This window comes from Podarcis vaucheri, assembly GCF_965113315.1.
Source record: "Podarcis vaucheri genome assembly, chromosome: 7".
Classification (NCBI taxonomy): Eukaryota; Metazoa; Chordata; class Lepidosauria; order Squamata; family Lacertidae; genus Podarcis; species Podarcis vaucheri.
Window position 1 is genome coordinate 36,488,725 of NC_138765.1, and position 22,455 is coordinate 36,511,179.

At 47.3% G+C, this 22,455-nt stretch overlaps 1 protein-coding gene and 1 long non-coding RNA gene across 2 annotated transcripts in view; one reads left to right on the forward strand and one right to left on the reverse strand.

Moving 5' to 3' along the window:
* Positions 1-22,057, forward strand: part of FNDC5 (fibronectin type III domain containing 5) — a 32,703-nt gene extending 10,646 nt beyond the window's left edge. The window contains exons 2-6 of the mRNA XM_082229552.1: positions 4,279-4,394; positions 5,738-5,936; positions 7,251-7,343; positions 14,710-14,843; positions 17,171-22,057. Of these exons, the coding sequence (XP_082085678.1) occupies positions 4,279-4,394; positions 5,738-5,936; positions 7,251-7,343; positions 14,710-14,843; positions 17,171-17,212 (584 nt within the window). The 3' untranslated portion in view covers positions 17,213-22,057. The remainder of the gene's footprint in view (positions 1-4,278; positions 4,395-5,737; positions 5,937-7,250; positions 7,344-14,709; positions 14,844-17,170) is intronic.
* LOC309536002 lies at positions 4,117-12,141 on the reverse strand. Its single transcript, XR_014221475.1, has 3 exons — positions 11,307-12,141; positions 4,797-4,913; positions 4,117-4,352 (listed from the first exon to the last, which is right to left on the reverse strand). It is a non-coding gene; the product is annotated as an uncharacterized lncRNA (long non-coding RNA).
* Positions 22,058-22,455: the final 398 nt, after the last annotated feature.

Sequence of the window (22,455 nt, forward strand, 5' to 3'; positions counted from 1 at the left end):
AGTTTGCATAATTTTTTAAAAAATAATAATAACCCTCATGAAAATTAACCAGCATTTTTTAGTGCCCATTTCCCCTGATATACACATTTTCCTATGCAATTTTGCATAAAATACACAATTTTGCAAAGCGATTTCCTCTGAGAGAATCCATTTTTTAATCTTATTTTGAATGCACACTCTGTGCTGCTATATGCATTTTTGTCCACTTTGCTCAGCTGGAGAACAGCACCACAAAATTTGGAGAAGTGCCAATTTCGAAGGGTGGCTGCATTTCGGTTTGCATATTGTTTGGGAAAGTGTGGATTAGGGTAGGTTTGTCTTTAAATGTGAACTACATCAAATTCCTCCACCAAACTTAGGGCTCAGAAGTAAAATACAAGGCTGCTTCAACAATGCCCTACCTCCCCCCCCAAAAAAAAACAAACAAACCAAAAACTGTGGAGCCTTGAAAATCTCTGTGCTTGGTGCTTTCCTCTTTTAGAAATCAACTTCTTGGGAAAGGGTTGGAGTGCATTCTGAACCCCCCACCACCTTGGCTGCTGGCTCCAGCTACACCCACCCATGGCTTGCTGGAGGCCTAAGATTATGGTGCCTCTGGCCCCATTTGCTGCTCAGTGGTTTTCAGAGCAGTTTCCTCTGTCCTTTCGAGAACAAAAGGCCAGGCTGCCAGGGGGGCTTTGTCCTCTCAAAGTGGCAGGGGGACAAGGTGGTTCAGCATCCATCCCCATCCATCATTCCTTCCCACGGCCACTGCATGACTCCAGGTCCAAATAAATGGCAGAGGTGGGCCCGGTATTTTTGTGTGTACCTTTGTCACTAAGGCACTCTGGAGAGTGCTTTCAGCCCTTGCTAAAAAACCCATAAAGTTGGCGCGCTATTATTCTCCATGTGGGAGCCCCACAGAGAAGAGTGCAAAAAAGAATTCTCTGAATAGCAAAGTGCACGAGGAAGGCGGGAAACCCTTTTATATCCACACCTCCACTTCCAAGAAGGAAACAAGGACCCCCACAGCCCCAAGAGGAGGAAAGAGAATGAGAGCGAGAGAGGGGTGGTCAGGTTCCAGCTCTTGAGCTCTTGAGCGAGTGAATAGAAATCAGAAAACTTAGCAACAGAACTGCAGGTCATGTTCTTACGCCTCTCATTTCTGCAGAAAAGGTCACGGCACAGGGAACAGAAAGCTGCCACGATGGCATCTTGACATTTAGAGCTTCCTGGCAGGTTCCACTAAGCGATGCCTGGAAGTAGACAAAGGCAGCCCAGCCCAGCCCAGCCCACTCAGCCATCGCTTCAAACAGCTGGAGGGACATCCAGGCCAGGGGCCCAGCCTAGAGGTGGTGGCACTTTGGCACAGAAGCTTGGTCTTTGCAGCCAAGCTGGTGAAGGATCATCCCCACCTCGGTGTGGAATTGCCACCTGTTTCTTTGATAGCTCCGGAATTGGGAATCTCGCCATGTCTTGGGAACATCTGTAAGCAGGCTCGTCGTTCAGATTGGGAGATGGTAACTAGCAGGGCAGCAGGGCGCTTCTGATTTGAGGTTCCTTTGGCTAATCTGAATTAAGCCATTGAAAAGTCCTCCCTGAATTTCCCCAGTTGGTAAGTGTGTGAGCTGATGTAGGATCCCCAGGTTCAAATCTCATCTTAAACTTCAATGCCCTTATCTAAGGCCCTGTTTCCTCAAGTTCCCCCAGATCTGGACACTCTTCACCCTCACAGGTCTCTTGCAAGGATGACTACATATGGGAAGCACTTTGAACCCACAGCAAATGGTGTGTGTGTGTGTGTGCAAAATAAAAGCAAGCTTTTAGGGGGCTTCCTATGGCTGCCTAGAACCATGAATGAATGTATACTATGCCTGTTCATTTGCAGAAAAAAATGGAAAACAAAAGGCAGGAATCTAGAGACTGCAAGCTTTGAAACCTCCAAATCTCTTGGGGGGGAGGGCTTTTGACTTCTCTGTTGGACTGCGTGGGTGCTAGTGTGTGTTCGCATGAGTGTTGTGTGTCTGTATGAATAGAGTGTGTGGGAAGGTGAAGTGCAAATGGGCACAGCGCAAGTTCCACAATGAGTGCACCACCATCCGTGGCTCTCGCTTGTTGCTAAAAAGCTTTTGGCATCCCTTGACCCTTCTGGAAAGGCTCTGCAGTCTTTAAGCTTTTTACAATGTCGGGGGTGCACCCTGCAGAACGGGAACAAAGTGACCTACAAACTCCTCACTGCCTGGCCTTGATACAAATTCCGCTGTGCTCCCTTGCTGCTTTTACCGTAAGTGCAGCTTAGGAAGCCCTAGAGCTCAAAGGCTCTCAACTGCAGCCAGGAAGGTTGCTGCTTTTTGGCCCTTCAGAGTGGCCAGCGGGGATGGGAGCTGAGCTCCAGGGCTGGTTGCCCTTGGGAGAGCTCAGCTGCAACAGCAGGATGCAGCTGCAGTCATGCCGAGACTGCAAGACTGTGCCCGCTTGACCTGGGAGGAGTAAGCCCCGCTGAACTCATTGGGACTTACTCAGAGTAGGCATGTGCAGGATTGTGCTGTGAATCCCTTTTGTCTGCTTGTTGCATGCCAAAGGAGCAGCTGCTAAACTGGCACCCATCCATCTAGTTGGCTGTTCAGAGAAGACTTAAGTTCTAATCCACGATTATTTATTTTTAAAAGTAATGCTTTAAAAGTAAAGCTTAAGGCAGTGATGAGACAGCTGTAGCAGAAATGGACATGCGCATCCTATAACTAGATATGTGCTTTCTTTTTCCTTTTTCTAAGAACCTTGTATTCCTCCCGAATCCCAAAGAGTAGCTATGATCAAAAACAGTGACAGGCTCTAGGTAAGCGAATGGGCCACTGGCTAGCTTCTTGCTGGCCTCCTCACACCTGCTGGGAATCTTGCAGACCCTGTTAAGTAACAGGCTCCAAATTTACTGGCTTGCTTTTCACTTGGGATTGGGCTTTCCAATGGCAACTAAATATCTTGCTCCGGTATAATTTTGGAATTAGAGCAATGCAGTTAGTGAGAGAGAGGGAAAGAAGATACCTTCTTACTTGCTTCCCTTTGCCCACCCCCTCATGTGAGATTTCTCAAGTGAGTTTTCCTGTCTCCGGGTGAATTCACTTGTCTCTCTACATCTCAGGACCCACCCATATCTCATCCTTATGCATATTGTGAATCCCTTGTGCCTCCTTGCCCGTGTGACGTTCTTATCCAGCTACTGCTGTTGCACACTTGCTCCTCCCTAAATCCAGAGATCCCCTTTGCTTTGAAAATTCATATAGGAGAGCTGCATCAATTGCATATAGGGACTCTCTGGATATATGGAGGGGAAAGCTTGGGACAGTAACAGTTAGAGGGGAGCACCATGTAGATGAAATCCACAGTAAGATGAGGTATGGAAAGCCCATAGTCTTACCTATTTCTTAGGACCATTGTGAGGCTAAATATACACTAAACAGCCTTTGCCTGCATTCCATCCTTTCTCTAGGGCATATTCTAATGTGTAAACTAGTGTGTTTTTCCTAGCGCCTATCCGGTTAGGGGCTTATCTGTGCTGCATATGTAGATCCATGCGCACACACGGCAGAGTCTTCATCACCATTATTCTTGCATAATTCTTCTTCTTCATTCAAAGCATGCTGCCTACATTCTCCCAATCTTTTAAGGTGTTGTTGTAAGACTGGGAGGGGTCTGTGCAGGAGGAGGCTAATGGATCCCGAGGTCTTGCTGGAGTGTCTCTTAACAGTCCTGGGCAAAGTTGCCAGATGCATCATTTATTAGGGAGACTACAGGTGATGTGTTTCCATGGGAGTTAATTGTGCAGTGATTACTTCTTGATACAGATCCACTGCTACTGGCCAGAAGCATTGCAACGCATGGCCTCTAAATACTAAGGTTCCATTTAGCTGTAAGGGCTACTAGCTATCCAGACATGTTGCCTCCACAAATTTCCCTTCTGCATTTTTCCAAACCACCCCAGTATGAGCAACCATCAGCTCTCCTTCAGGTGGGAGTGAGTGCCTAATAATAATACTGCCCTTCAGCAGAGGAACACAGGGTGGGTTATAAAAATACAAAAATGCTTAACATAGTAACAAATAACAACAACAACAACAACAACAACAACCCCCCCCCCCGCAGTTTAAAAAGCCATAGATTGTTGTTGTTATTTATTATGTTTCTTCTGACAGTCAATTCCATTAGCTAATCATGTGTGGTGTGAAGAAGTCCTTCCAGCTTCCTTCTCTCCTGCTAAGCATCTTCTCCATTCATGTGATGTGAATCTCCCTCTCCTTGCAGACAGCCCCTCCGCTCCAGTCAATGTCACAGTCAAGCTCCTGAAAGCCAACTCAGCTGTTGTGACCTGGGACGTCCTGGAAGAAGAGGTGGTCATAGGATTTGCCATCTCCCAGCAGGTAGGTGGCAAAATCCCTTCCCTTAAAACCGGACTTTTTGCAAGATCAGAATGGAGGTTCAATAAACAGCCAATGTTGTCTAACCTACCAGCAACTTTGTGCAGTTGAATCAGTAAAGAGGTTGTCTGGAAGCAACCTCAGATTCAGAATTGTTTCTTTGCATCTAGTCATCGGATCTTAAAACAAGAATTTAACAATGGGATGTACATATCCTTATAAAAGTAGCACTAGTTGACAAAAAATAAAATAAATAATATTCTGACTATCCCTGGCAAATCACAGCATTCCCTTTCAGTTCCTATTTTTAACAGATGTAAAAATAGAAGATATACACAAACCTGAATAAATTTATATGAAACCTGAACAAACTGTTGCAGTAATTAAGAAGCTGATGCAACTCACTGCCTAAAGAGTTTCCTTGTCAATCAAACTTCAGAAAGAAGCAATAACTCTCTCTTCCCTCCTTCCATTCAGACATTCCCCTGTCATCAGGATTTAAAGGTCTTCTGACACCTTGTCCTGTGAGCAAAAACGAGTTATTTCAAAGCAGCAAGCATATGATTGGGACCAGTGACATAGGAAGGGGGGTGCGGTGGGGCGGTCTGCTCTGGGTGCCACAACTGAGGGGGGTGACAAATTGGAGAAAATAAGTATTTTTAAAATAAGCTTATTGTAGCACTTCTCTGAGAGGTTGGCAGGTCTCCCCGAGTCCCAGATGCCACCCTCCTTGCCTTGGGACCTTCACCCCGCCCCCAACCCAGCTGGCCAATCAGCTGTGGCTGGGGGCAGGGCGAAGGCAAGGAAAGGGCTGGTGCTGCCAAGGCCGATTTCCTTAGCCCTCTGCCAGCAGTGGTTGGGGTTTTTTGGGCCGCTGTGGCGGCCTCTGCAGGCCGCTGCTTCCTGATAAGAGGAGAGGAGAGTGGTCGAAAGGAGTCACTAAACTGTGTCGCAATGAGCTCTTGCAAAAACATAGGAACCAAAAGCAGCTGGGAGGCAGGTCCTTGAACCAGTGGCCTTAGCCTCTGCCAACAGCGGTTGGGCTCTGGGGCGCGCGGGCACTGCGGACGACCTCCTGGGCTGCTAAGCCAAAGCTGTTTATGCTCACAATGTTCAGTAAATGAACACTTCAGTAAATAACACTTGCGACTCTTAGTATCTAATTTTTCCTTCTTTTAATAATTTGAATGGGGGGTGTGTGGCAAAGAATTTTCCGCACCGGGTACCACCTGACCTTGCTACGCCTCTGATTGGGACAGGCTTTGGTTTAAACCATGGGACCTGCTGCTGCCATTTCTCATTTGGCCCTTTGGAATATGTGGGTGTTTTGCTTTCTCCCCCTGCAGAAGAAGGATGTCAGGATGCTGCGCTTCATCCAGGAGGTGAACACCACCACCCGCTCGTGCTCCCTCTGGGACCTGGAGGAGGACACCGAGTACATTGTGCACGTCCAGTCCATCAGCATCCAGGGCCAGAGTCCAGCCAGCGAACCAGTCCACTTCAAGACCCCCAGGGAAGCGGAGAAACTGGCTTCCAAAAACAAAGGCAAGTCAGGAGGAAGCTGTGGGCCCTGGGAGGTGGGAGACAAGCAGCACTGTTTGCAGGAGGGCAGCGAAGTAGAGCTGCAAGTGGCAAAGGGACCCTACTGAGCCACTGCTGTCAGCTGGGCTGGAGTACCAGAAAAAGGTGATAGCCAGCAGGAGATAATTCTCATTTTGCGCACCCTGCCTCTTCCAGGGGGAGGGTGTCCACTGCTGTGGCCCCTTCCTCCAGGGCCCTCTAGCTGGTCAGATGAACATCCTTCTTTCAGCATAGCTGGGAAGTGGAAGCAAGCAGCTGGAAGGCCTAAACTGGGGCTGTGCAACATTTGCTGCTGCTGCCAACCCCTCTGCCCAAGAGGGAATGCATCAGCCCTGCCTTGCGACCTGCCAGGTCCATGATACAGCCCTTGGGTTACTGGGCCTTTTCAAGCACCTGCCCAGCTGGAACAAAAGGTGAATCTGCTACGTGTGTATTGGGGGGTGGGCTCTGCATTGTGCGGATTTGTGCAAAAGGGCTAGGGAGGTATACACCCACATCAGGCACCACAGCAGCCTTTCCAGGTTTGCAAAAATCAGTTTGGTGGCTGGGAAAACAGCAAGGAGGAACAGAATAGTGTGTGGGGGTGGAGCAATGAGTGACCCAGCACCCAGCAAGGCAGAAGGGGGTAGAAGTTGCTCATCACTCAAGTGTGAGAAAAGCTTGAAGATTCTGAAATCCTCTGGGTTGCACCAAAATAAGGTTTACTCAGTGCAGACCCAGTAAAATAAAAGGATATGACTGACGTAGGGCCAGTAAGGGGTCTACTCTGAGTTAGGACAGGATGACCACTTACACATCACTCAGAAAGAGGACACAGATCTGCTTTTGTTTGTTTATACACATGTAGAAATAATAACTATGAATTCAATAGAAGCGCAGCATGTCTTCTCATAGCTGGGGAGACCTTGACCAGGTTCCTTGTGAGGGAGGGGCTGAGGATGTCATGGTTTGCTTCTCCAAGCTGAGAGGTGTCTATCTAAAAAGCCTCTGCAATGCCACAGGATGCTGCCACCTGGGGCTGATGGAAGGTGTGGTCGAAAATGCCTGGACACCACCAGGTTGGCAAAGGCTGCTATCAGAGGCTCTGAGGTACATTGGGGCAGCCACATGGTCCTCACATCTAGGGGTACCTTGCATACTTGAAAGCCGTGCTTCACAAGTCAACTCTTTGCCCAATTCTTTGCTTAGGGTAACAAAAATCTGTGAGGGTAGGTTTGGAATGGAGCTAAGGTCTGCCTGCCATATCTCTTTCTCTCTCTCTTCCCCCATCCTGTGCAGATGAGGTGACGATGAAGGAGATGGGAGAGAAAAACCAGCAGCTGCGAGCCGGGGAGATCCTCATCATTGTCGTGGTCTTGTTCATGTGGGCAGGTCAGTAAGAGTCCCCTAAATGCATGCAAAATAAATGCATGTATTGGGGGTTTTGGACAGAGAATTTTGTGCACACAAAAAGACCATGAAGACATATGTGCAGGTGGTCATAACTGGGCAGTTGTTTTCACAAGATCCCCGCCTGTGTGAGTTGGATGCTTTAAAAAGTACAAGAGGAGAGGCTGCTGCCCCAATTATGTTTCCAAACTGAACACAGATCAACCATCAGAGGAAAGAGGGCAGAGGGAGGGATGAATGAGGAAGAATATGCCGTTATTTGGGTTACATGTGCTTGTGTTTGACTATAATCAAGTATGGAGATTATTAGAATTTTACCAACTTTAGCCCAGCTTGCACACATGTATGGTTGTTATCTTTCTAGATTTTGTTGTTTTCCAATGTGCTCTTATCCAGCTTGTTTCCTGGGGTGGATCTAAACACAGGGGGGGGGGGAACGCTATAAAAAAGTCAGAAGTTAGATTGTTAAAACAAAAGAAAAAAAATCTCTTTGGAAAATTGCGTTTTAAAATTTCCTGCTCTCTGTCGCCATCTGGTGCACATTCAAATAGCTATTTCTTTAGCTGAGAAACAGCTGAGTCCCTGGGGGTGGGACTTGTTAGGAACTGAAATAACTTCAAAATAGCCACTCGCCTCCCTGGATAGTCCCCAGTGCCACAAGACTATTTTGCCTTTATTTGTCCCATCAGAGGCTTGAAAATTGCCAGCCAGTCAAGATTTCTCACTACGGTATGTGCCTTCTCTGAAATGCTGAAGAAGTCTAAAAAGACAAATCAAGTGTAAATCACCCTGTGTCTGCCTTGCAATCCGTTCCTGTTTCTCTGTGTTATTAGTATTTTTTACTAGAGTGCCTATTTAACTACCCCCTGTTAAAATGACAGAATTGTTAAAACAATAAATGGCCTGAAGCATTATTAGAGCATAAACCAGCGGAATGGCAGTAAGCCCCAATCCTCTTAAAATCTACTACCAGGAATCGAGGGGCAGGCGTGGAGAGACAAAAAGAAAACTTTCCTGTAAGCAAAACTGCTCCCTCTGTTATAGAATCATAGAACTGTAGTTGTTAATGTATGACCAGTTTATGAGGAAGCAAGGATCCACACCGTACATTCAAAGCACATCTTAACACACATGTAAAACACAGAACATCCTGCAAAGAACCCTGGGAATTTGATAAGGAGGAAATCGCGGGTCTGCAAGGAGGAACCACGCTACCCAGGTTTGAGGAAAGTGACGTGCTTTAAATGTGTGTTGAATGTAATTTCTGTTGAATCTAAGGTCTGCTTTTGGAATTAAGATTAACCTGCAATACTGGGCATGCTGGGCTTTTCTTTTTAGACTTCTTAAGAGATGTCATAAGAAAAGACTGCATATGGAAGAGTTAGAGGGGCAACTCCCCACCATCCCATCATGGTTCCTGCTCTGTCAAAATAAATAAAAGTGTGCTAGTTTATAGTCTCCATAAATATTCAAGCCCCTTCTGCTATAATTCTGCAAGTTTGCCAGCGGGTTGTTGCCAGTGTGAGTCATTTGTAAGAATGGACGTGCCTTGAACTCATATCCTCACATTTTTATCCCCTATAAACCCAGATGTGTGGTGTAGGTGAGGAAGCCTGTACTTTCTGCACATGCCCAGAGACTCCTGTTCTTTATTGTCTCTCTTCTTCCATCGGTATCGACTGCTCTGTATATTTAGGTGTATTTGCACATATTGACAAATAATTCCCAGAGCCAATGCAGAGCAGTGTCTAAGGCCGTTTCCCATACAGTCACTGTTTACGGGTGGGATTCAGTCACATCAGGCTGCACAATTAAAACTGATCTGGAGCTCTTGTGAAACAAAACCTCACCCCCAACTGGAAAGATTGGACGGGATAAGGAACATGATAGGGAAAGGCACTGGAAAGAGGAGGATAATAAGGTGGATTATCATTCAATAGCCGCCGCCTAATCTCTCTGCACACAAGCCAGGCTGAATGCTCATTAAGCAGGCTGCATGGAACCGACTTAAGGGGGTGAGCGATAAGCTCCCAGTTTAAATACTGCCTTGGCCATGAACGAATTTCGTAGCCTCAGGCATCTCTCTCTCTCAACATCAGCCCACCTTCCATCTGCAGAATGGGCATAAATATAAGCAGTGCTTTTCTCCAGGCGCAGGGGTCTGCAACCCGCGGCTCCGGAGCCGCATGTGGCTTTTTTACACCTTTGACGCGGCTCCAGGGTGGATACTAGCGAGGGGAGGAGGCGCATTGTGCGCCCCGACACTCCCCACTGTGGCGGGCGCTGTACTGGCTGTGACGTCGCATGGGGGCGGTGCGTGCGTTAGTCACGCACCGTCCCGACGTCACCTTCCCGCCCGCTGTCAGATCGTGGCTCCAGAGATATATTTGTTTTAGATGTCGCAATGGTTTTGCGGCTCCCAGTTTTTTTTCTTCGAAAACAGGTCCAAGTGGCTCTTTTTGTCTTAAAGGTTGCAGACCCCTGCTCCAGGGGATACTCAAAGGTGCGCAGTACCGACACTTTTCCCCATTGTTGTTAAAAAGCGTGACACATACTGTAACAACTTCATGGTGAGTACCAGCACCTATTTTACTAGGAAAAAAGCACTGAATGTCAGGCTGTTTTACCTCCTCAGCCAAAAATAAATAAATGTTCCCTGAGCAAAACAGCTTACAAAGATCAATCATAAAAAGTCCTGTTATTATTATTATTAATTACATTTCTATCCCACCTTTCCTTCCAAGAAGCTCAAGGTGGTGGTGTCCATGGTTCTCCCCCTCCTCATTTAATTCCCACAACAACTTTATGAGGTAGGTTAGGCCAAGAGGTGGTGACCAGCCCAAGATCCCTAGTGAGCTTCATGGCCGAGTGGGGATTTGAACCATGGCCAATCTCCAAGCGGCAAGAGACTCCAGGGGTGCCTGCACTTACCCAGGGTGCAATGAAGGTCATTGGAGACTGCAGTGTCTTTAGGATATATGGTTTTATTTACATATACAGTGGTACCTCGGGTTAAGTACTGAATTCGTTCTGGAGGTCTGTTCTTATCCTGAAGCACCACTTTAGCTAATGGGGCCTCCTACTGCCGCTGCATTGCCAGAGCACGATTTCTATTCTCATCCTGAAGCAAAGTTCTTAACCCGAGGTACTATTTCTGGGTTAGCAGAGTCTGTAACCTGAAGCATATGTAACCTGAAGCGTATGTAACCTGAGGTACCACTGTATATACAACCTGAGTATAGGATGGAGGGGCCCAAAGCACTGTATTTTAATATTTTGTTGGAAGCCATCCAGAGTGTCTGGGGAAGCCCAGCCAGATGAGTGGGGTATAAATAAATAAATTAATAATGATAATAATAATAATAATAATAATAATAATAATAATTACCGGTAATACTTCCACACATCTTGCCTCTCCTTTAGGTCTCCAGGGAAGCCCCAAGCCACAGCTTTGGGTTCAGCACAGAGCAAGACAAGCCTCTCTGTCCAGCTTCTAGCCCAGCCAAACTCACCCCCACACAGCACCGCTTGGCCTATTGTTCTCCATCCTAGGATGACCGTGGCATCCAGCCAGGAAAGGTGGGGAAAGGCCCACCCATTTGTTTCTATGACAAGGGAGCTCGCTGTTTTCAAATGCAAATGCAGGATACTTAGCTGAGCAGCTTAAGGCCATTACACTGACAAAGGGAGTGGTCTGACCAGTTCAGGAAGCTTCCTCCTATAGCTTCCATCCCACCCCCACCCCCAAATAAAAGGACTTTTGCAGTAAGGAAAGTAATGAGAAAATGTGCTGGAAAGTGTGGAATAACAATTGCTTGTTGTTCTCTTGTATACCCCTCCCACAAACGGCTCACTTAAGAATGGTAGCCGTGTTGGTCTGCCATAGTCAAAATAAAAAAATGATTTTTTAAATTTTCACTTAAGAATGGATATTGCAAAACCTACTTGCCTACAATTCGGGAGGCTCAATAATGTTGAAGGTTTCAGGAAGGAGTCAGTCTGGGTGGTAGACATACAGTAGGTTCCTTCAGATCTGTGATCTTGTGTATGAGAGGCTAAAATCTAGAAGAGGAAGCCTGTCAGACCAGTTTGTTTGTCAAGATGGGCTGCTCAGCCAAGTGCCCATCATCTGTATCTCAACAATGAGCTCTGTTGCCATGGAGACAAGTGGGGGGCTTTTCCCTCCCTCAATGGGCTGGATGTCACATCACCTTAGGATGAGAGGGGTAGGGTTGCATGTAACAATAAATTGGTCTGCTCGGTAAGATAGTCCAATGGGATTCTTTTCATCATCTCCCGAGTATTGCAGAGGTTGAGGCCAAGAGAGAGGAAGAGGTGTTTGGGCCCACAGTGCTCTCACTCCCAGTTGTAGTACAGCAACCCAGCTCCCTGCTAGCTTCACCTGTCCCTGGCATTTTGAAAGCAAGCTCTGAGGTGGCTCCTCTTCATGCCGCTTCTGCATTGCCTTCTGCCAGCTGGGACTTGCCAAGCACGAGCTAATGCAAAAGGCAGCTCAGGCTTGTTTGCTTTCTGTGCTCAGCCCCCTAGCTCCATCGACAGCTGCTTTTGCCCCTTCTGCAGTATGAAACATTTATGAAAAGCAGAAACACTCTGCCAGGGAGCTTTGCAATTGCTTTCGCTGGAAGCACGGGGGAAAGAGGGCCGTTTCAGGTGAAGCAAGCAGGCCAGCAAATCAATGAGACAGCAAACAGGATAATTTACGTCCTTCTCTGGGGATGAATTTTGCCTCTCCCTTCCTACTCTCCAGCTTCCTGGCCAAAGGACTGTTACCGGAAAAGTAAGGAGTTTCTGGTTTCTTGTAGACAAGGGGTGCACAGAGGGGTACAAAACAAAGCTGTTGAACAGACAGCCCTACAGAAGTAGCTTTGCAAGCTGACATATTCTGCAATAACTTATTAATTGCTTTATGTTGAGAGCTTAGGCAGAAGGAACAAATCTAAGGCTCCCCCTTCCATTCCTATCAGCCTTCCACTTATTTGGTATTATAGGGGTTTCCGAATGAGATGGTCTGGCTTCCAGGCTGGCTCGCCATCACTTCAATCCAGAGCTGATAGGCATCTGCATAAATTTCATGGGAGGGAACATGCTTATTGGAATGGAATGCTTCCCTGGATAGCTCAGCTGGTAGAAAACGAGACTCTTAATCTCAGGGTTGTGGGTTTGAGCCCCATGTTGGGCAAAAAGACTCCTCCATTGCAGGGGGTTGGGCCAGATGACCCTCGTGGTCCCTTCCAACGTTAGGATTCTCTGATTCTCTGAACACAATACTCCACTTTTGCAGGGATGTTTTGAGCTGATCCTACACAATCTTGGTGCAACCTGGTCTTGGACTACAGCTCCCATCAGTCCTAGCATCATGTGACGCCTGTTGGGACTGATGGGAATTGTAGGCCAAAACCTCTGACCTGATGCAGCAGGGTGAGGAAGGCTGCTCTCTCCCCTGAACTGAGTTGCAGGGCTGATGATTTGGCCATGTTAATCTCTCCAAAAAAGAGGAGAACCAGCACCAAGGCCTCGGTTACAAGCACAAGGCAGCATTTCCTCTTGAATCTAGTCTTTACCAAGAGCGTAGAAACGTGTCCTCTTTTCGGAGCGTGTTACGGGGGCAGAGATGGGTCGTTTGCACTGCTGCCCTTTCCTGCTACAGCCGTCACATCGTGTTTGCAACGCGCAAGCAGAAAGCCTGCCAATTCAAGCACACTAAAGCACGGAGGCTGTTGTGGGAAATGCTGCCATCCCCTCCGTTTGTCACCGGTGCCCAGCCTGGATTCTGAGATGAAGGAATTTTCCACTGCCCTCCTCTTCCCCACCACCCTGGTGTGTGTGCCCTGCCAAACAAACACCTGCTTTTTGCTTGCTAGCAGACAGGGCTGCCTTCCAGCCCCTTCGCACAAGTGACACTCCAAAACTACTTTGCTTAAAACAGAACTGTGTAACCTTTGAGGTCAGCCAGCCCACCCTTTGACTTGCCACCTGAAATAATTCCTCCGGAGGTTATACGTATAACAGGTAGGCAGTGGACTACAACTCCATCATCCCCAGAAAGCACAGCCTATAATCAGGGGTGGCTAGGAGGGCAAACATATTGGCTACTACTAGTCTATCCCGATGGGCAACTCACTGGTACAAGCTGAGCAACTATAGGTCCAGTCGTGGCTGACTCTGGGGTTGTGGCACTCATCTCACTTTATTGGCCAAGGGAAAGTACAGCTTCCGGGTCATGTGGCCAGCATGACTAAGCCGCTTCTGGTGAACCAGAGTGCCCGGAAATGCCGTTTACCTTCCCGCCGGAGCGGTACCTATTTATCTACTTGCACTGTGACGTGCTTTCGAACTGCTAGGTTGGCAGGAGCAAGGACCGAGCAATGGGAGCTCATGCCGTTGCGGGGATTCGAACCGCCAACCTTCTGATTGGCAAGTCCTAGGCTCTGTGGTTTAACCCACAGGTGCCACCCGCGTCCCTGAGCAACTATAGATATTAGCTATTTGGAGAGCCTTTACTGTATTATCCTTGTGGCCATGAAGCCTCTGGTGCTATTGGTTGAGCTGCTGTGAGGCCATGGAACGTTCATATTTGCTGTGTTTTGGTTGGTTTTAATCTGCCAATAATTAACTTTATCAGAAATGTTGACAGAACCCTAAAGACTCCACAAAACAGCCTGAGATAGAGGGAGTGAATAATTTCCCTCATATTCACTCCCTCTAATGTGGCTGATATTTTATAACACTTCCGTCACCATCATGCCTGTCCCAGTTATTTTGTTTTCAGTTGATGGGGAGGAATAATGTTTGTTTCTTCAGTTGTGATATAAAAATATGTACAAATGCCAATAATAGACCTTGACAGAATAACACCAAAGAGACAGCCAGAGAAGGTCTAAAGCAGCCTTCGCCAACCTTGTGCCCTCCCAATGTTTTGGACTACAGTCCCCTTCAGCCCTAGCATCATATGGCTGTGCTGCTGTGGCTGTTGGGAGTTGTAGTTCAAAACATCTGGTGGGCACCAGGTTGGGGGAGATAGGTCTACATTTTTAATGAGGAGACAACTAAGGAGTGACATGGAACATTCTGCACAAATACAGTTCCATGCAGTTAAACTTCATGTCGGATTGGGGTGAGATGGGAGCTGGCAGGCGCTACCTTTTTATTTCCAGCTGCACTCCCTTGCAGACCTTGGCCTGGTTAAGGGAGCTGAGTCAGCCACAGCTCCTTGGGCAGCGCCCCAGGCGGTTGACGGTTTGCCGCAGGAACAAATGGTGTTCAGGCGATACTCCTGGTTGCCCTTCTGGAAGGCAGAGGGACCTGTGATGCTTTTTCTCCCCCTCAGGGGTGATCGCCCTGTTCTGCAGGCAGTACGACATCATCAAAGACAACGAACCAAATAACAACAAGGAGAAAACCAAGAGCACCTCAGAAAACAGCACCCCCGAACACCAGAGCGGGGGCCTCCTGCGTAGCAAGGTGAGAAGGGCCAGGAATGGGGGGGGGGAGAGGCAAGGTAACCAACCTCTCTAAAAGTAGCCTTTGCTTTGACTGGAGCTGAAAGTCCATGTTCTGCCTCTGAACACACAGCCACCCCAGTGATGCCCACGGGCACCATGGCACACTCAAAAATACCCTGGTGGCTGCCAAGGTCCCATGCCCCTCCTGGTTTTTTTATTTTAAATTGAGATGTATGCACCTTGGTGTGGGTGTGTGTCTGCTTCCTGCTTTTTGTCTCTGTTTAATTTGCTTGGGGCGATAGTCGCACTATGTGAGATCTCAATATCTTGCAAGATTTCAGTGAGATCTCTCAAGATCTTTCTGGAAATCAACACTGATGTTGGCAGAGGTGGCGGAGTGAGCAGTGTGCCCACAGGGGAGCTGCTTCAGGGGTTTCTGCCACCCAAGGTGGCTCCTTCACCCTGCCTCATGGGTGGGCCAGACCTAAGTCACAGCAAAACCTTACCCATAACAACCAGGTGATAATCAACAGCCCATCCCCCCACCAAAACACCTGTTGGATCTTTCTCCATCTCTCTAAAGTAAAAACCATATTTAGAGTATGGCTTGCAGTATGTCAAGTGCATGATGTGTTGAGACAACCCACAGTTGTTGCAGCAGCCATCAAGTCCTGAGTTAGTCCAGACATGGCAGTATTGACATGGATATTGAAGACCCCCAAAGCTAGTGTCCTGGGGATTCTCCACACCACACCAGAGACCACTTCTGGCCGCTCAGCCAGGGAGGCAGCTGGGCGGACACCAACAAGAACACTGTCCTGTCCCTGCAGCCCAATACAATATACAAACCCTCACATCCAGCTCCTAGGTGGACTGGCCAATATGTGCCAAGTCAGTTATCTCAGTTCAGTGCTTCTGTAGGCACTGGCCAGAACCCTGGAGGGGTTAACATTTCCCATAGCAATCAGTTCAAAGGCTTCTGGCACCGTTTCCATTTTATTTCTGGAAAGAACAGAGCTAGAGAGACACTCAGATTTTCAAAAACAGAAAGTGAGGCTCAAGGAAGGAGCTTGGAATATCCACCAGGTAGGGTGGGGGATGCTGTCAAAGGCCAATGCCAACTAAGGTTTTGCCTATAATGGACCAAACTTCATAAAATCTTCTTCACCTCTACTAATCGTGATGATGCTTCCAGCTTCCCTGTGCCGTAGCCATTTGCCCTTGCCAGCCATGACCCTGCATCAACTTTCGACAAACCTCCTTCATGTTCTGCTAACTCTGCTGTTGAAGGAATTATTCATGCCACAGCGACAGTCTCTTCAGTAGCAGAAAAAGTCACTTAAGGACACATAAGGGCCCCCCACCATGTTGGAAAACCTCAGTGTGTTAATCAAAGGGACAATGACAATTGCACAACTCCAGGTGTTTCCAAAGAAGAAGAAGAAGAAGAGTTTGGATTTGATATCCCGCCTTTCACTCCCCTTCAGGAGTCTCAAAGCGGCTAACATTCTCCTTTCCCTTCCTCCCCCACAACAAACACTCTGTGAGGTGAGTGGGGCTGAGAGACTTCACAGAAGTGTGACTGGCCCAAGGTCACCCAGCAGCTGCATGTGGAGGAGTGGAGACACGAACCCAGTTTCCCAGATTACGTGACTACCGCTCTTAACCACTACACCACACTGGCTCTCAAAGGAAGTCAGAAAGGGAGATACTTTCTCAGGGCAGCTCCAAGGGGGTCACATGAATGCCCCATTGATGCAACTGGTGAGCTTCACCCAGTCTTTCTGGTCTGGTGCTAAAATGCTGAATCAAGAGTTTTTTTATTGATGGCATTTTGCTTTGGCTTGACTGTATGTTGTAAAGCTGCCCTGGGAAAGAAAAATCTTCAGAACAGGAGAGTATAAATCTATTAACAAATAACACTTATAAGTCTTTGGAAGAGTCTCTCTCTCTCTCACCCCCCAAGAGAGAAATAGGAGAAATACTCCTTCAAAGATGGTGCCTGCTGAGATGCATGCAACATCCCAAAACAATAGAAACACCTTTTCTTCAGAATTAGAGTTATTAACTATAGTGGCCTTCCCCAGTTAATTTTGGACCACAACTTCCATCAGAATTGCTGGAGGGTACCAGGTTGGCAAACACTGATTTATACAGATTTAGTGTGAAAGGTGGATTGATTGCTTATTCCTTGTATTTCAGATAGAAGTGAAATACACACCATCTGTTTAATCCTAGCTTCACCTCCAGCCCTCAGACTACAGATTTTCCATTTCTCCCAGGGTGTATTGACTTCACATTCCTGGGTACCTTATATTTCTCTCTTTTTCTCTCTCTCTCCTCTAGTTTCCAAAAAACAAGCCCTCAGTGAATATCATTGAAGCATGACAGCCTGATGGATGGACTCCGTTTCTCCTTCTCTGTCTCTTTCCCTCCCTCCCTCCAAGATTTGGCAACTGGGGAAGTGAAAGGTTTTCAGAGCTGTTTGGAAAGAGTTCTGTTCAGCTGCTGCAGACTGTAGCACAAGCCTTTCCTTCCATACCCTGGAGGAAAAAACCCAACAAGCCCATCTCCATGTGGGATAGAAAAGAAACTAGGTAATGTACTGAGCTACAGCATACTTTGAACTAGGCTGTGTCCCACACACCAACAAATGGGCATTTGCTGGTGGGGCTAGGAGGAGCGTCATCTTTCACCTTGACCGTCTGTCTCTGTCTTGTCCTGAAACATTCGTCTCTTGGGAAATGCTCCGGCTCATTCCTGGTTTGCTTTCTTCTTACCACAGCTCAGTTTTTCAGTAGGAAATGCTATCCTGGATTCCAGACACGACTGCCTCCATCTCTTCGTGACAACGCTGGAGAACGCTCTGTCCCCTCTGACCACAGACCAAACCAATGACTTTGGCTAGGAATCCCACGCAGACGTCTTGCCATTTGTGCTTTAAGTAGAAACAACTGTTTGCAGGCATTCAATTTTGTGTCTTTAATACAGTCTCTGGCAATCTAGTGCCTACCAGCTATTTTGGACTACAAGTCCCATCAGTCCCAGCTAGCCAACAAAGTGAGCTGTCGTCCCAAACAGCTGGTGGGCATTAGGTTAGCGAAGGCTGCTTTAAACAAAGAGATAAAGAAACCAGAAGCACACATTTTTCCACCTGGACTCTCAGGACTCCGCTAGCTGCTTATTATAAGTTACTTTGAGCAGTTGTGAGTTTCTTATTTCCTCCCAAGTTTTGGTGTATATTTAATGTTGTTTCTCCAACTGGATAACCAACAGAGAATGCAAAAAAAACCCACACACAAAAACCTAACCCCAAATCTTCCAGTTCTGTAGAACAGCAAAGAGATCTGACGATGACTATAGACAAGAATGGTGGAAACATCTGGTGTTTTTCTCCCAGGGTGAACCTCATCTAGGCTGCAAACTTGTTTTGGTTTTATTCCACTTTATTGTCATGGCTTTTCCAAAGAATCCTGGGAATACTAGTTTGGTGAGGAGCTGGAGATTATACAAATTCAGAAGAACCTTGCTGAGCCAGGCCTGAGGTGTGGTCTTGGGGGTGGGGAACCTGTGGCCCTCTAGATGCTACTGACTACACTCCCACCATCCCTGACGGATGGCCAGGCTGGCTGCAGGGGCTGATGGGATCTGCCATCAGCCAACAGGTCCCAAGTCCCTGGGCTACCTAGTTGGGAATTCACTCGGCCCGGAGCCGATTAAGAAGCCCACAAGCAGGGCACAACTGTGGTGGTGGCCCACCTCTCTTGCTGGCCCCTTGTAGCTAGTCCTGCCTGTGGACATGGGGGATTGATTTTATGCCTGTAAAGCTAATCACCACTGACAGCTTGGCCCCTCCATGGATTCCCCCAGTCCTTAACTAAGGGGATGAAAACTGGTGACCACCATTAGCAGATGCCTGGAGTGAATTATCCTCTGTGTGAAGAAGCCCTGCTTTCTTTTCCCTCTGCTAAAATCACTGTCACTTTTATTGGATGACCCTCTAGTTTTAGTGCAGGGAATTATCTGTTGCCGATGCCAAGGCCCATCATCACCAAAATTGATAGATGCCAACTACGATTCCCAGGGGTTCCCTGGAAAGCAGGAAATGGCTGTGAAACCTGTTGTAATCTGCTCTTCGGATCTGTGCTTATCAAACCATTTCTTCTTAGCCGGGTCTGATGTAATTCGCCCACAGTGTGCCAAAGCAGCTACACTTCGATCCTTGAAAACAAACAAACACACCAATTTAATTCGCATTGTGCCAAGATTGCTTGATGCAAAGTCAAGCACCTTTGTATAGGGGAGCCTCGCACCAACACAGGATGGCTGCTCTGCAAGTCATCCCAGCAACTTTGTCAGCGCAGGGGTGGATTTGGAGCTCTCAAATTTCAGTGGCACCCTGTGCAATGCTAAAATTTGGCACCCCCCACCTCTTGCACTCATTTCTATGGGACTGTTGTGGCATCCCTTGAAGTGCAGTGTCCAGGGCGACTGCACTGCTTTTCAGTGCATGAGAGGCCACAGAGGCCAAAGGCTCTCAGACAGGAGCTGAAATTGGTTGGAGAGGGGAAAACTCCATGTAGAAACTCACTCCAACTGTCCAGCAAAAGCTCAAGGTGGTTCGTCCTCCTTTATGGATGCTGTTGGATTTAGGGGGTGGGCTGTGGTTGTTTTTAAGGGGGCTGTAAATTATGAATTTTGTCATTACTTAGCATCACTGCCTTATTGTGTCTTATCAACGAGACTTACTTTTTTTAATCCCTTAAAAATGTCTTCTACAAAATCAAAATGTCAGAATCATCAATTTGGTTCACTTACTTGAACCTGACCTTTCCTTTCTCAGAGCAGTATTTTGGCCTCACAACAACCCTGTGAAGTAGGTGAAGCCGTGACACACCCAAGGCCACCAAGTATCCTTCATTGCTGAGCAAGGATTTGAATGTGATATGCACCAGGAATATGTGCATGATCAATGCATGTAGCAGGGGGAGCTAGACTAAAAAACCAGGCACAGTTCTTGTGTGTAGGAAGCCATACGAGTTCACCAACTGGAATTTCAAAAAACTTGCCTCATTTTGAGTTGGAGCTCTGACCCCAAACCCATCTTATGTGCTGTAGGGTAGTCATCTCACCCACAGTATAACAAGGGCAAGGCATATCCTAGATTCTCTTTTCCATTGTTTCTTTCTTGCCCCAAGGGTTAATCAAATTGCCAGATTCCTGCCTTGGTCTTTCCTGACAGAAAGGTGGGAGAAGTGGTAGACAATTTTCTGCAATTAATAAGTTTTTCATGGTTGAAAATGGACAGATCTGTGCATATGGCAATGCTGTGGAAGGTGATAAGGGAGGAGCAGGAGGAAGATTCCCCTGTTGTGCTTCAGTATTAAGCCCTCTGCATGTTGCTCCAGGAAGCCTTGCATCCACGCTGGGAGAAGAGATGGGCTTCTGATTGCTCAATCAAAATGCCAAGTTGGCTTGGTCTGAAGGTTAATTCCTCCTCTGCTGAGCTCAATAACTGGGAGTTCAGGGGAGTTCGGTTCCACGGTTGGCCTGGTTCACACATAACACTAAGCCACAATTTAGTAAACTATACATTATTAACCATGGTTTTTGCTTGACCATCCTAATCTTGCCAAGCAACTTAATGATGGTCAACTACCAGCAAACCATGGATGTTGGCTTACAAGCCTTGAATAGTTTTAACCATGGCTTGGGTGTTATGTGCACACCCAGGACCCGTCCTTAATCACGGTTTGCTTTGCCCCATCATTCAGACATGTGGCAAGTAACAAAGGTGTGAGGCAAGAGCGGGTGGAAAACATACTAAACTTTGAAGAAACAAATCGTGGTTTGAAGGATCATCTGTGGGTTAACTCACAGTTAACTGTTTCTTAAACAAACAATGGATTAGTGTTTTATGTGCAAACTAGCCAGGAGGGAGGGAGAAGGGCTTGTATGCATAGTGATTACCAGACAGAGCTGTGACCACAGGTTGGGATGCCACTGTCTTCCCTGGCCCTGCTCCTGTGCATGTAACAATAATCCTGCCCCCACTCCACGTACCCAAATTAATAAGGGATGTATTATTTCTTGGCACATTGATAAAGCCATGGAATCCGTTCCACTTGCTAAATGTCTGCATGTCAGGCTCAAGGCACAGGAGACAAGGAGGAAAAAAGGAAGAAAAAGGAGTCAGTCAGACTCAGATCTGTGCTTCAGATTTTTCTTCAGTCACAAACCTGTGTCGGGCTTGAACAAGACACTTGCAGCTAGCTCACTATCCTTCCCCTCAACCTCTAATTGGTTGCATAGGGATAATACTGGCCTTTTAGTGGAGGATAAATTGAGAATCCCCAGGTTGAGACTGTGTGCATCACTTAATGCCCATTTTTCAGGGGAAAGAGAGAGAGGCTGTTCTGCTCATACCCTGCTTTGGGGCTTCTCAGGGGCTTTTTGCTGGCTCACAGTGAGAGACAGGCTGCTGTCCTGGATAGACCCACCCTGGAACCATCCAGCAAGGCTCTTCAAGCCCACCTTGCAGGGTTGCTGTAAGGACTGTGGAGATAACAAGTCTGACAAGTGCTTTGGTCTCTCTAAAGCATGGTATCAATGCTAGGTAGTGTTCCTAGAGATGATGTCTCCATGATGACATCAATGACGCCTCCTTTTTTTGCATTGCTGTGTTTTTCCTGCTTCCAGGCCCTCCACAGTACCCCTCATCTCTGCCTTCACTGAACTCAGGAAGGGCCTGCTCATCTGCAGGTGGAGAAGTCTAGTTGCTTCAGTTTCTGTCATGGTGTTAATGTGCCTCTTCAAAATTGTGTCTCTTCTCATCGGTGACTAAGTCAGCGCCTGCTCTAAAGCTTCCAACATCCACGCAAAGCCACTTGCAACCAGCCCCTCCCATCGACTTCCACACAAGGTGCCGGCAGATGGCATCCCGTACCACCCTGGTGCTTTCCAGAGGTTTTGGACTACAATTTCCATCATGCTGGCTGTAGAGTGCTGAGGATGCTGGGGACGCAGCTGGGCTGACAGGGGCTAATGGGAGTTGTTGTCCAGAACCACCTAATTAACAGCTACTCACAATGTGTTGCAAAACAGAGGAAAGGCCTCACTCCCCTCAGTTCTTGCCAAAACGATGGCCGAGAGCAGATTGTCTGCCTTGTTAGACACAGAAAGGTTGTTACCTGTGATAACAGTTTTGAGCAATAAACCATGTTTTTAAATGTACAGTGACAGGAACATCTCCTTTGAGTGTAAAGAGATCGACATTTCGAAAGGTCGCCGATCCTCAGTCTGGCCTTGTGAAAAACATGATATATTGGGGTTTGGGGTTTTTTGCATGGGGAGATGGGAGCTTTCTTAGCCAGATTTCGAAGGGTTCGTTTTCTGAAATGGCAGATTCGTGGGATGAGACTTTCCCAAAATAAGCACACAGTAACACCTTGTACAGGAGTTCTTCGGATCATACAGTTTGAGTTAGCAAGTAGCAAGGGAGGCTTCCTGCACTAAAACAAAAACAACTCCCTGCACATAGAAATGTAGCTTTTCAGGGCTAGCCTAGAACTTCGCTCTCTGATATGTTCACTTCCCACAGGGGCACAATTTTTGAGATGGGGAAGCATTTC